This window comes from Oncorhynchus clarkii, unplaced genomic scaffold (assembly GCF_045791955.1).
Source record: "Oncorhynchus clarkii lewisi isolate Uvic-CL-2024 unplaced genomic scaffold, UVic_Ocla_1.0 unplaced_contig_9616_pilon_pilon, whole genome shotgun sequence".
NCBI classification, from domain to species: Eukaryota; Metazoa; Chordata; class Actinopteri; order Salmoniformes; family Salmonidae; genus Oncorhynchus; species Oncorhynchus clarkii.
Genome location: NW_027258338.1, coordinates 40,486 through 54,196, shown reverse-complemented (window position 1 = coordinate 54,196; position 13,711 = coordinate 40,486). Strand labels below are relative to the sequence as shown.

The 13,711-nt window shown below is 43.7% G+C and overlaps 1 protein-coding gene across 1 annotated transcript in view; it reads right to left on the bottom strand.

Moving 5' to 3' along the window:
* LOC139396701 (calcium uniporter protein, mitochondrial-like) overlaps positions 1–13,224 on the bottom strand; it is a 29,019-nt gene extending 15,795 nt beyond the window's left edge. The window contains exon 1 of the mRNA XM_071143653.1: positions 12,898–13,224. Within this exon, the coding sequence (XP_070999754.1) occupies positions 12,898–13,008 (111 nt within the window). The 5' untranslated portion in view covers positions 13,009–13,224. The remainder of the gene's footprint in view (positions 1–12,897) is intronic.
* Between the last annotated feature and the right edge of the window lie 487 nt (positions 13,225–13,711).

The window sequence follows — 13,711 nt, the reverse complement described above, 5'->3', positions numbered from 1 at the left end:
ACCAAGCCCTCCCTAACCCGGGCGACGCTAGGCCAATTGTGCGTCGCCCCACGGACCTCCCGGTCGCGGCCGGTTACGACAGAGCCTGGGCGCAAACCCAGGAACTCTGATGGCACAGCTGGCGCTGCAGTACAGCGCCCTTAACCACTGCGCCACCCGGGAGGCCAGGGATAAGCAATTTGAACGCAGAGATAAGGCCCATTGTCGTCCCATTCATCCGCCGCCATCACCTCATGTTTCAGCAGGATAATACACGGCCCGCAAGGATCTGTACACAATTCTTGAAAGCTGAAAATGTCCCAGTTCTTCCGTGGCCAGCATACTCACCAGACAAGTCACCCATTGAGCATGTTTGGGATGGTCTGGATCGACAGCGTGTTTCAGTTCCCACCAATATCAAGTAGAGGTCGACAGATTAATCGCCATGGCCGATTAATTAGGGCCGATTTCAAGTTTTCATAACAAATCAGTAATCGGCATTTGCATTCCACGAGGAAACTGCATGGCAGGCCAAGCTGGTTCAAATCCCTGAGCCGACTACGTGAAGCCGACTATGTGAAGCCGACTACGTGAAGCCGACTACGTGAAGCTGACTACGTGAAGTCGACTACGTGAAACATTGGTCGATCTGCCCTTGAGCAAGGCACTTAACCCTAGTTGCTCCAGGGTCGCCATCATGAGTGGCTGATCCCTGGCCGTGACCCCACTCTAGAGGGTGTCTCAGGGGAAGTGGGATATGCAACAAAAAAAAAACATTTCAATTTCATTACACTGTACAGGTTAGACATTTGCAGGTGTGAAACAGGACAAATACAAGCACCCCCTATTTGACCTTCTGAATGGTTCCCATGTAATAAACAGTTCTAGGGGCCAGGGATGAAAAACAGAGGGATGGAGAAACCAAATTACCGGCTGCTGTCATGAGCTCAGGCTGCACTGTACCATGAAAGTGATTTGAGTCAAGGCATTTATCTTCTCGCTTTCCTTTCCACAACATTCTCTTAGAGAGAAAAAGAGGGAGGGTGAGCGAAAGAGAGTGGGAGAGAGAGAGGGGGGGAGGGGGCAATAATTGGGAAATCCAGCTGTGAGAACATGGAGAGAGAAGGAGAGTGGGCAACGATTGGAAAGACAGCTGAGTGAGAACATGGAGAGAGAGAGGAGAGAGAGAGAGAGAGAGAGAGAGGGGAGAGAGAGGAGAGAGAGAGAGAGAGAGAGAGAGGAGAGAGAGAGAGCGAGGGGGGAGAGAGGAGAGAGAGAGAGAGAGGGGAGAGAGAGGAGAGAGAGAGAGAGAGGGAGAGAGAGAGAGGAGAGAGAGAGAGCGAGAGAGAGAGAGGAGAGAGAGAGAGCGAGAGAGAGAGAGGAGAGAGAGAGAGCGAGAGAGAGAGCGAGAGAGAGAGAGAGCGAGGAGAGAGAGAGCGAGAGAGAGAGAGGAGAGAGAGAGCGAGGGGAGAGAGAGAGGGGAGAGCGAGCGAGCGAGCGAGCGAGCGAGAGAGAGAGAGAGAGAGAGAGAGAGAGAGAGAGAGAGAGAGAGAGAGAGAGAGAGAGAGAGAGCAGAAAGACTAAAAGAAAGAAAAAGGGAGAGGCAGCATGCAGAGCGAGGCGGATGTAACAGTCAAGCAGGTTGGATGAGTATAGGACGTCCTCCCCATGACAGCTCTCCAAACGAGTGTTCTGCATACTTCAGGGGACATGGTGATAAAGCAGAAATGATAGAGAGCTGGAACTTGAAGAGTTTTTACTCCTCTTTACAGGGAGGTTACTGTTAAGACAACAGACTGCAGTAGCTAAGGGTCAGCTGCTGTATTCAAGTCCTAGTTGAAATGCAGAGTAGATCAACAATATATTGAGCGTGTGTCAGGAATAGAAGTGTGTAAGTGAGTAGTAGATAACTGGCAGGTAGCTAGGCCTAGATAAGTGGGTTTCGTAACATCTCACCCTTTCTTACCAAAACCACACAAACATATTAATCAGCAATCACGAGCCGGCTACCACCCGGTTACTCAACCCTGCACCTTAGAGGCTGCTGCCCTATATACAGAGACATGGAATCACTGGCCACATTAATAATGTTTACATACTGCGTTATTCCTCTCATATGTAAATATAGTATTCTATTCTACTGTATTTAGTTTATGCCACTCCAACATTGCTCGTCCTGATATTTATATATTTCTTAATTGCATACTTTAACTTTTAGATTTGTGTATTGTTAGATACTACTGTACTGTTGGAACTAGGAACACAAGCATTTCACTACACCCGTAATAACATCTGCTAAATGTGTATGGGACCAATAAACTTGGAAAGTGTCACTGTCAATTGCTTCCCAAAAGAGATTGAAAAACTGAAGAGAATCCACCTTTTAATTTTTCACAAATAGATATTCTTTCAGGAGATTCCTCTTAAAACATGGAACTGCACATTGGATGGCCAGTGGCCTGCCTCTTACAATAACAGTTACAGGCAGAAAATGACAAGAACTTTTCTGGCTTGTCAGCTTCCTTCCTTGAGTTATTCGAGGTACATTCAGACTGTCAGTCAGTTGGTAGCATGGCATATGAGAGCATAAGATAACCATTGTAGAACAGTGTGCATACTTGTCGCATAATCTTGCCTGCGTTCCAAGATCTTCAATAAAACATTTTAGATTCATTCCAAAATGTATATGCAAATTAAACTAGTTATCACGCTTGGCAGAAAAAGGTTCCATTCTAAAAGAGCAACTGAACCAGCTATGTCTTTTTAACTCCTTAGTTATAGGCCTAAACAACGATAGCAGGTTGACCACACAAACCCGCTAACCTGCATAGTAGTGGAGGCTGCTGAGCGGAGGACGGCTCATAGTAATGGCTGGAATGGATTCAATGGAATGGTATCAAGCACACGTTTGATACCATTCCAGGCATTATTATGAGCCGTCCTCCCCTCAGCAGCCTCCACTGCTGCGTAGTGATAACTATGGCAGTCCAAGTCTACTACACAGTCAAAAGTGAGAGCTGAGAGACAAAAGGTGTCTACAAAACAGGAACAATTTACTCTGATTTGAAAAGACCCCTATGACTGTGATGCTTTATGAATACAGGGCCCTGGGCTACTTGACATTTCAAAGTGCATTCATTTAACTGATCTGTTCTCATCAGCAGCCATTAACGGAGTGTCAATCCGATTCTATTCCTTGATTTTTGGCCAATCATTGAGCTGACTCATTACTCCTCACCCTTCATCATGGATTCAGATTCACCAATACAAATCTGGAATTGATTAAGAGCAGGGTGACAGCTAGCCATGGTCATTGAGAATGTGTGTCAGTGCACCTCCCGTCACAGATACATTCCCTACTGACATCAGTGTTTCATTAATAGATAGGTAATCATAGTTAAAAGGGGCAATCTGCAGTTACTATATTCATTTTTGAACTTATAAGTTAACAATATGTAACTATTTATTCTTGAAGAATATAACTTAAATGCCCCATGAGTTTAGTTCAACTGTTGTACCCCCATCAGAACCCATCAGACTGAGTTTAGTACAACTGTTGTACCCCCATCAGAACCCATCAGACTGAGTTTAGTACAACTGTTGTACCCCCATCAGAACCCATCAGACTGAGTTTAGTTCAACTGTTGTACCCCCATCAGAACCCATCAGACTGAGTTTAGTACAACTGTTGTACCCCCATCAGAACCCATCAGACTGAGTTTAGTACAACTGTTGTACCCCCATCAGAACCCATCAGACTGAGTTTAGTTCAACTGTTGTACCCCCATCAGAACCCATCAGACTGAGTTTAGTTCAACTGTTGTACCCCCATCAGAACCCATCAGACTGAGTTTAGTACAACTGTTGTACCCCCATCAGACTGAGTTTAGTTCAACTGTTGTACCCCCATCAGAACCCATCAGACTGAGTTTAGTTCAACTGTTGTACCCCCATCAGAACCCATCAGACTGAGTTTAGGAAACCCTGCAGATATGTTAGTGAGAGGAAGCCCAGTGAACAGCAGTGGGAGAAGATGGAATGAGATGGATCTGGGCCGACATTCTAATCATTTACTCAACGATGAAACATTTGATCTGAATATAGTTCTGTTCCCAAACATATAGTCCACTCTGTTCATAACAGATTATGTTTTGTAGACTTTACCCTTTGCCAGTTTCAAAAAATGACGTTGTTTAGAAGCGCAAAGGTGAATTGAGTTATTGTGCACGCGCACTTCACAGAGTAGGTGTTCAAATGGAAATATGCAAATACATGCTAGAACGCACCAATAGGATCTCACTAGCTCGTGCTTGGCTCTGCCCACCTCCTTGCTTGTTCTACCCACCACTATGGCTCATTTGTTCCCATTTGAAATGACAGGCTGTGGTCTATCGTTGGTACAGCGCTTCGGACAGCTCCAGCCCAAGTCAAGCACTGCATGTTTATATTAATTCTTACCCAAACAGGGTGCTCCTTAAGATAGTGGTTACTGTGACACTGGCTGACTGACAGGAGTGAGGCAGCAGATTTAGCCACAGAGCGCCAGCCAGCCAGCCAGCCAGCCGGACAGCAATCTGACACTGAGGCAATAAGACATTCTTCTCTGTTGGGTGACAGTTTAGACAACTTTTGAAGAGAGTGTTTGTGAACTTCTATAACACAATCTTGCAAGCTAGCCACCTATAGCTAGCAAGTTAGCAAACCAAATGTATAGCTGGAGCTCTGAGCTGGAGAAAATAGTTAGATAGTTCTTCTAGTTAAGATATTTAGCAGGCAAACATTAGTAGTGAATCACCTATCTTGTGCTGCTCAACAGTGAATTGTCACGGTTGTTCCCTGTGCCATTTGTAAACATACAATAGAAATGTTTTTAATTGGCGGAATTGAAAAGCATACGGTCGGTACTTTAAAATAACCCCAATACACGGTATGCCGTCCAAGACTACTTGACATTCCCTGAAAATAGTATGTTTATGTCACTACTGTTGTAATTCCTCTTTGTTGTAGGCTAACTATATCTGATCAAATCTTTAACACCAGTGTATCATTCTGAAGGTTAGAATATGGACAGGCAAAACCCATTTTACAGTCTTTGAATTTTAATTCCCTGAGGTAAAGAGCTTCAAAACGGCAGAAACTCCAAATGGAGGAGAATGCATCTCAATAGTTCCTCAACTGAGCCTCTACTGGATACCACAGGACTGACATCCTATGGAAACTGAGCCTCTACTGGATACCACAGGACTGAAATCCTATGGAAACTGAGCCTCTACTGGATACCACAGGACTGAAATCCCATGGAAACTGGCAACAAATAGCCTCTCGGGGGATATCACCACTCAGTTTTTCTGTCACAACCCATTTATGAAATAGTAGGTATTAATGTCCATTTAGTATTTAAACATTAGGATCCCCATCAGCTGCTGCCAAGGTTCCAAACAGGATTAAACAGTTACAACACATAATTACATCATTACTCTAATACTACAAATCTACAATATAATATCCACAATACTACAATATTACAGTGTGTGTGTGTCTTCACAGTGCACTTTGTGCTTTTTAAATCAGATTTTACTGCTTGCTTGAGTTACTTGATGTGGAAGAGAGTTCCATGTAGTCATGGCTCTATGTAATACTGTGCGGTTCCCAGAGTCTATTCTGGACTTGGTGACTGTGAAGAGACCCCTGGTGGCATGTCTTGTGGGGTATGTATGGGTGTCTGAGCTGTGTTTTAGCTGTTTGAACAGACAGTTCGGTGTGTTCAACACGTCAATTCCTCTCACAAAGACGAGTAGTGATGCAGTCACAGAGAATGGCATTGACACAGAATGAGAGCACAGTAGACACATAAACCTCTCTGCCTGAGTGACGTCCCACCATCCATCTTCTGCTAGGCTGAGTCCCAACTGTTAGGCTCTGGTCAAAAGTAGTGTACTAAAGCACCGCGGATCCAGACAGGGTTGTCCACTCTCCCCCTTACTGTTTGCTTTGGCAATCGAGCCTCTCACCATTGTACTACGCTCTAATGATGCCACTCAAGGTATAATCAGGACGGGCTTAGAGCAGAAAGTCTTGATATATGCTGACAACCTCCTTTTGTTTATCTCTAACCCTGATACCTCATTGCCACGTGCCCTATCTGTTCTTAAAACGTTTGGATCAATCTCAGGGTACAAGCTGAATATAGGCAAGAGTGAGCTTTTTCCTGTAAATAAGGCTGCTTTAAAGTGCTATTTTGTAAGTTTTCAGTTTAGGATTGTCCGGGATCAATTCACCTACTTGGGAGTTAAAGTGACAAAGAAATATTCAAATTTGTTTCAAGAAGACTTTGTTGCTCTAGCATACAGTTTGAAACTGTCACGTTCTGACCATAGTTTTTTTGTGTTTTCTTTGTTTTAGTGTTGGTCAGGACGTGAGCTGAGTGGGCATTCTATGTTTTGTGTTTCTATGTTGGGTTTGTCGTTTGGCCTGATATGGTTCTCAATCAGAGGCAGGTGTTTGTCATTGTCTCTGATTGGGAACCATATTTAGGTAGACTGTTTTGTGTTGGGTTTTGTGGGTGGTTGTCTTCTGTCTTTGTGTCTATGCTCCAGATAGGACTGTTTGGGTTTTTCACATTTGTTGTTTTGGTTATTTGTAGCGTTCACGTTTATTGTCTTTATTAAACATGTTGAACACTAACCACGCTGCACTTTGGTCCGATCCTTCGTCCACAGAAGAAAACCGTTACAGAAACAATGTTTTACTTTTTGGAATTCGCTACCTCTCTCTTATTGGAAGGATAAATGTCATCAAAATGAATGTGTTGCCCAAATGTTTATTTATTTCAATGTTTACCCCTTTTTATTCCAAAATCTTTTTTTAATTCACTGGATCAAACATTCATGTATTTTATTTTGGATGGAAAGGTACCACGGATTGGTAGAAAGTCCCAGTGTCCCTAGGCAAAAGGTGTGTCAACCCAATTGTAAAGCAGTCTCTTAAAATTTGGAATCAGTTCCGTTTTGCCTTTAGCCTCCGAGGCTTTTCTCTATCAGGCCCAATCAATCAGAACATTTTATTTCCTCCAACTTTGAATGATGGGGCTTTTGCCAACTGGCACTCACTAGGCCTCTCCTCACTAGCCCAATTATTATTTGATGATACATTTGCCTCTTTTGCTTAGCTACAGGAAAAGTTCAACCTCCCCCAATCCCACTTTTTCCACTATCTCCAGACTAGGAACTTTGTCAGAGCTAACACACCTGAATTTCCACATAGGCCTGCGAATACAGCTATAGAGAGCAGTTTTGAGCTGAACAAGCTTCCTAGGGGCGCAATTTCAGATGTATATGCAATCATTAATGACTTACAGAACCCCTATTTGGTGTCTTTAAAGACTTGATGGGAAAAGGATTTGGGGGAGGAACTTGTGGAAGACACCTGGAAATCTGTGCTGCACAGGGTGCATTCGTCCTATTTTAGCACTAGACACAGCCTCATTCAATTCAAGGTGGTTCACCGTATCCACTGATCCGGGGCCAAACTTGGAAGAATATTCTCTGATTTTGATCCTACCTGTGTCAGATGTAAAATGGAACCAGCCACACTGTTGAATATGTTTTGGGGCTGTCATAAACTGTCAGGTTTCTGGGAATTCATATTTAAATGTTTCCCTGATATACATGACACTGTTATAGATCCGTCTCCCCTTACAGCCCTTTTTGGAGTACTGCCCATAGGTACCCCCCTATCAAGAATTCAGTCAGACACTGTTGCTTATACAACTCTTTTAGCTAGACGGCTAATACTACAGAACTGGAAGATGGCAGCTCCTCCATCTTATAAATATTGGGTGAGGGATGTGTTGTGCTCTCTGAAACTAGAAAAAAATTACATTTAATAGATGTGGGAACCCTTGGAGCTTGGGCTCCATTCCGGTCTTACTTTAAACAGTCCATCCTCTGACGGCATTCATTTTAAAACAAAAATAAGTCTGGGGGGAGGGGGGGGGGGCATTAAGGTGAAGATGATGTGCTTATTGATTGACCTGCGGATGCCTTGTTCATCTTGCCCAGTCAGAGACTAAAATGTGAGCTTGTTTTGCCCTGTTTTTTTATTTATTTATGTTTTACATTTTGTTCACGCTTACATACAATTATTATTCATTTTTTTATTTTAAAGCATTGTAAACTTTATTTTTGGTCCAGTGGATGGTCGGTCTGTGGCCATGACTGTCTGTGAGTGGTTGCATTTCTCCACCCTTATCCCTTGACTGTTCACAGGAACAATGGTGTTTGCTCTGTCCCAGTACTACAGGTTGCCCTTTAACCTTTGTAGCCTTCTGCCTGGTGTGTTTAACTTGTCTAAAGTACAGTATCTTTAAAAAGGTAAAAAAATAATTTTAAAATGTTTTTTTTCTAGTTGAGTATATTAATAATATTGTTTTGTGTTGTCTTGTGTGTAAAACTGAATAAACGGTAAAAAAAAAGAAAAAAAAGTAGTGCATTAAATAGGTAATAGGGTGCCATTTGGGACACATCCCTACTCTATAATAAAGGAGTGTGGTGCGGTCCGATGGGGGAAGGGAATACTAATGAAGAGTCTCTAAACGGACACACCACATTCATTACATTGATTCCCTGGGCATTGTAAAATCCAGGGTGCGATGAATCAAGTCTAGACTAATAGTTTGTATTTGGCAAAATAATGATGGTTACACAAATGGAATAGCAGGATGGACACTTGACTAGGAGGCTGTATAGAACTGAAGAAAGCAATGTTGGTTACATTGAGTGTGGAATAAGGCTGGATACTACAACTAATAGGTTCTGACAAGTCTGCTTTAGCTGGAGGTGAAATAGTGACAGTGAGCTGGCTAGTTCTTGCTCTGCAGCTTGGGGGGGGGGGGGGGTCTCACTCACTCTCACAATACAGATTAATAGGAACATCCATCATTACCATCCTCATAGTTTGTTGTTGTGTGGGCCAACAGTTAAGCAGCGAGTGAAATTACAACTCCATTCTCCTGGCTTTTTGGAGAATATTATTTGGCAACCCACATGTCCCATGAAATCAGGATAAATCCCCAATAGGCTCTGGTTATAAAGCAGGAATATGGGAGTGCAGTGGTAGAAATATGCAGCCATAAACCTTTAAAATGACAGCCCACTCACTATACAACAGCTGATTTTATCCAATTGAGATCTGACAAAGGAGTTACTATATCTTCAGGCAAATGCCATGCAAAAGGCAGCATGGATGGCTAGAATAACGATGGATGGATAGAGTGGTTGAGTGGTTTAGATACCATGGTGCTCTGGCTCCCCAGTCTCCCAATTACTGTCATACTGGAGTGAAATATGACCCGTGTTGCTAAAGCCACCACACATTGTTGCAGTGTGGGGTGTGCTGAGAGAGAGACCTCTTTGTGCCAGATTACCTGCAGTATATGGAACCTCCTGCCACGCCCATAACAACATTGCTAACGGTTTTTCTTAACTATTTCATTGTTGTCCTCATTCATTTCTTTCTGTATTGTCCTGTTCATTGTTATTACTCATTGAGTTTTATTATTTTTCCTATTATTATTATTATTATCATCATCATCTATCTGCATCATCATTGATTTAATAGCCACAGACAGAAAGACACAGAGAGAGAGAGAGGAGAGCAGAGAGAGAGAGGGAGAGAGAGAGGAGAGAGCAGAGAGAGAGAGAGGAGAGAGCAGAGAGAGAGAGAGGGGGAGGAGAGCAGAGAGAGAGAGAGAGAGAGAAAGGAGAGCAGAGAGAGAGAGAGAGAGAGGAGAGCAGAGAGAGAGAGGAGAGCAGAGAGAGAGAGAGAGGAGAGCAGAGAGAGAGAGAGAGAGAGGAGAGCAGAGAGAGAGAGGAGAGCAGAGAGAGAGAGGAGAGCAGAGTAGAACCAAGCTCCTAGCTTCCTGCTGTTAATGTTTGGCTTATACCCCCTGGACATGTCTAAGGGCATATTGAAGGACATACGGCCCATATTCATATACCCCGTTACTCCTCAACTCAGCATTTTTCATGTTAGCTTATCTGGGTCGAACCAAGGTGCTCTTGTTTCACAAAGGCAGATAGAGATGGGAAGTGGCACTGACAGTCTGGAATCATGCAAGCTACAATGACTAATACATCCAGTTAAAAATATCCCCAGGGGTTTTCATTTCCAAACACGACATCCTTTAACTGCAGTCTGCGGTAGCTAATAACGCACTTCTGGATTTTAAACTCTTTTAATGCTCAGCACTCTAAGGTGAGGAGTCTGGCCTGTTCCATATTAAATCGAGAAAGATCGCATCAGGGGTCCTATTCAGTTGGTGGATATGTTTTGAAAAAGAGACCAGGGGATAAGCTACTACCCATATTGTCCATTGAGAAGACAATGTATGAATGAATGAGTGACATTTTATTTTCGTGTCAAATCACAAGTTGGCAACCCATCCCTTACGGGATTAATTGACACATAAACATTCAAATCATTCACTGTGATAATTCTATCGGTGTTCGGTGCAGCGCGCACCGCATAAAGAGGGGAAAATAAATCAATACATAATAGTAAATAAGCTTATCCAAGCATTAATTACACAAACCGTTCCCTGCTGAACACGACCCTGACAAACAGATAGATGGGCAGCCAGTCAGATCTAGTGATTGGACGACTGACTCCTGTAATTCCCTCCAATCACGGCTCTAGATGGATAAAAGCCTCTCAATTACACACTGACTCATCAGACAAGAGGGCCTGTCAGGAGCAGATAAACAGTGTGTGTGCATCTGTCAGTGTCTGGGGGGGGGTAACGGATTTGTAACGGATGTGAAACGGCTAGCTAGTTAGCGGTGGTGCGCGCTAAATAGCGTTTCAATCGGTGGCGTCACTTGCTCTGAGACCTTGAAGTAGTGGTTCCCCTTACTCTGCAAGGGCCGCGGCTTTTGTGGAGCGATGGGTAACGATGCTTCGTGGGTGACTGTTGTTGATGTGTGCAGAGAGTCCCTGGTTCACGCCCGGGTATGGGCGAGGGGACGGTATAAAGTTATACTGTTACACTTTGATGACCTTCCCCCTCCGGAAGCGGGGCTGCTTTCACAAGAGTATCAATCTGGTGATAGTCATTGAAGTGTGACTATGAAAAGTCAACTCCCCCTTCCATTCTGGTTGACAGTGATGTGTGGTGCTGTGTAGAAAATGTGGGGTAATTGTACACTGAGTATACCCTCACATTAGGAACACCTTCCTAAAATAGAGTTACACCACCCCACCTTTTGTCCTCAGAACAGCCTCAATTCGTTGGGGCATTGACTCTACAAGGTGTTGAAAACGTTCCACAGGGATGCTGGCCCATGACTCCAATGCTTCCTTCCCACAGTTGTGTAAAGTTGGCTGGATGTCCTTTGGGTGGTGGACCATTCTTGAGACAAAGAAGAAACTGCTCAGCTTGAAAAACCCAGCAGCGTTGCAGTTCTTGACACCTACTACCATACCCCATTCAAAGGCACTTAAATATTTTGCCTTGCCCATTCACCCTCTGAATGGCAGACATTCTCAATTGTCTCAAGGCTTAAAAAAAATCCTTATTTAACCAGTCTCCTCCCCTTCGTCAACACTGGTTGATGTGGATTTAACAAGCGACATCAATAAGGGATCATAGCTTGTCACCTGGATTCACCTGGCCAGTCTGTGTCATGGAATATTTTGTACACTTAGTTTATTCACCATATGTGATGACGTTGCACAAATGTAATTCCCCACAGAATGACCGAAGTGAAGTGCAGGGTCAGAGAGACAGAGATACAGCACAGCAGCAGTAGTAAGGTATGGGTGGTACAGGGACACGTCTACTGGGATCAAAGCACATTAAATGACCCTTCAGGCCCCGGGCCAAGACATCCTATCCTATCGGAAGGCTGGCTGCACCTTCCTTAACAACACTCTTGTGCTTTGCTGACTGGTGTCTGCCAGACGGCCATCATTCTAATGAAACATTAAGGAGTCCAGACATTACACACACACAACACACACACACACACACACACTGTTTATATTAATCTGACACACGGGTGAGGTTTCACATAATTCACATTGCATTCTTCATTAACTTGGAGAAGAACCTCATTAGTGTCCTCATTAGCCCTTGGGGACTAGGTATTATTATTCATTGTCATGCCAACACTCTGGGTGACATGGTGTTGATATTCTAGTTGGGAAATCACTGAGCTCTTACAGTAACTTATTAATTATGCATGGGATAGGTGACACTTTAGTGCAGTCATCTGAAGCTAATGAGAACAAGAGGGGAAAAGGAGGACAAAGAGACAGAGAGAGAGAATCATTAAATTCAAGGAAGGGTGTGTGTGTGTGTGTGTGTGTGTGTGTGAGATCCCCAACCGGTCTTCTGCATTCAGTTTCACTACATTATATGACTATATTCAGAGAGAGGAAAGCTATTTAGTCCTCATTTAACAACATGTCAAGACGTGATGGAATGAAAGGGAAAACCCTCTCTTGATTCAATGCTTTGCTGATTGAAATGCATCACTGTATTCTCTACACTGCCTATATCTTTTTCACGGTAGGCCTATTGATTAGTTCAAGGGTCTGTAATTCTGTTACAATCTAGTGTACTTCAAAGTAGTGCAGTTTAAGATGGAAACGAAGACTAAAATCTTTGAAACAGCGACGTGCATGACACCCTCGCTCAACAATCTCACTATTTGACAGTTCATTAGACCTCTACCGGTTTCCCAAACCAACAGAGCATGTACAGTGCAGGCCTACAATAACAGACTACTGTGCAAAACTTGTGAAGACACAACACCCTAGTTTGGATGTCTACATAACAACGCGGCGGTCCCATCTATAAAGTCTTGCTACAGTGTAGCACTCTCCTTTCACTACTCCCACACAGTAGTTTCAGTTTACCGTATGCAGTAATTTCACCGGAGATCGGGTTGTTTTGAGTGCGTAGCGGAACGGTTTAGTACATCCGACAACTCCAGCCCGGAGTTTGGCGACCATTCGCAACGAAGCCATCGTCGTTAAATTAGTCCATGCGTTCTGGCATACTGAGCAGTAGAACACTTGTAGAAAACCTGCCTAGAAGCAGGATCTTCGTATCGTATTCCAGTCAACAACGGACTGTTTTGCGTGCAAACAGACTGAGGGCGGGTGAGATAAGAGATAGGGTCTGAGCACAGCCCGAGAGAGAGCAGCGTACCGTTTCCTCCGTGTGCAGCAGTCAGTGGTGACAAGCAGAGCGCGCCCGCGTGACAGACTTTATTCTCTTCCCTTTGGTGGATGTCACAATAGTAGAGGTCGGGTATGAATGGGCCATGCAGCATGGCGACACGTCAGAACAGAATGCATGTACATGTCATAATACCGTATCTTATATAATACAACATGAAGAGTGGATTCCTTATAGAATATTTGAGTGTTCAATCAACAGAATGGGCTTCCAGTAGAGGGTTTATTAAAGCAATCGATTATGTTAGAGGTTAAGGAAGTACAATGACATATACAATTACATCATATTTCAAACCCACGGCTGGGATAATATAGACTACCCAACTAAAAGGTGTCTCTGTGTGTGTGTGTGTGTGTGTGTGTGTGTGTGTGTGTGTCTCTCTCTCTCTCTCTGTGTGTGTGTGTGTGTGTGTGTGTGTGTGTTTCTCTCTGTGTGTGTGTGTGTGTGTGTGTGGTGGTCAATAGCAGAGACATTTGCAGGGGCCTCATT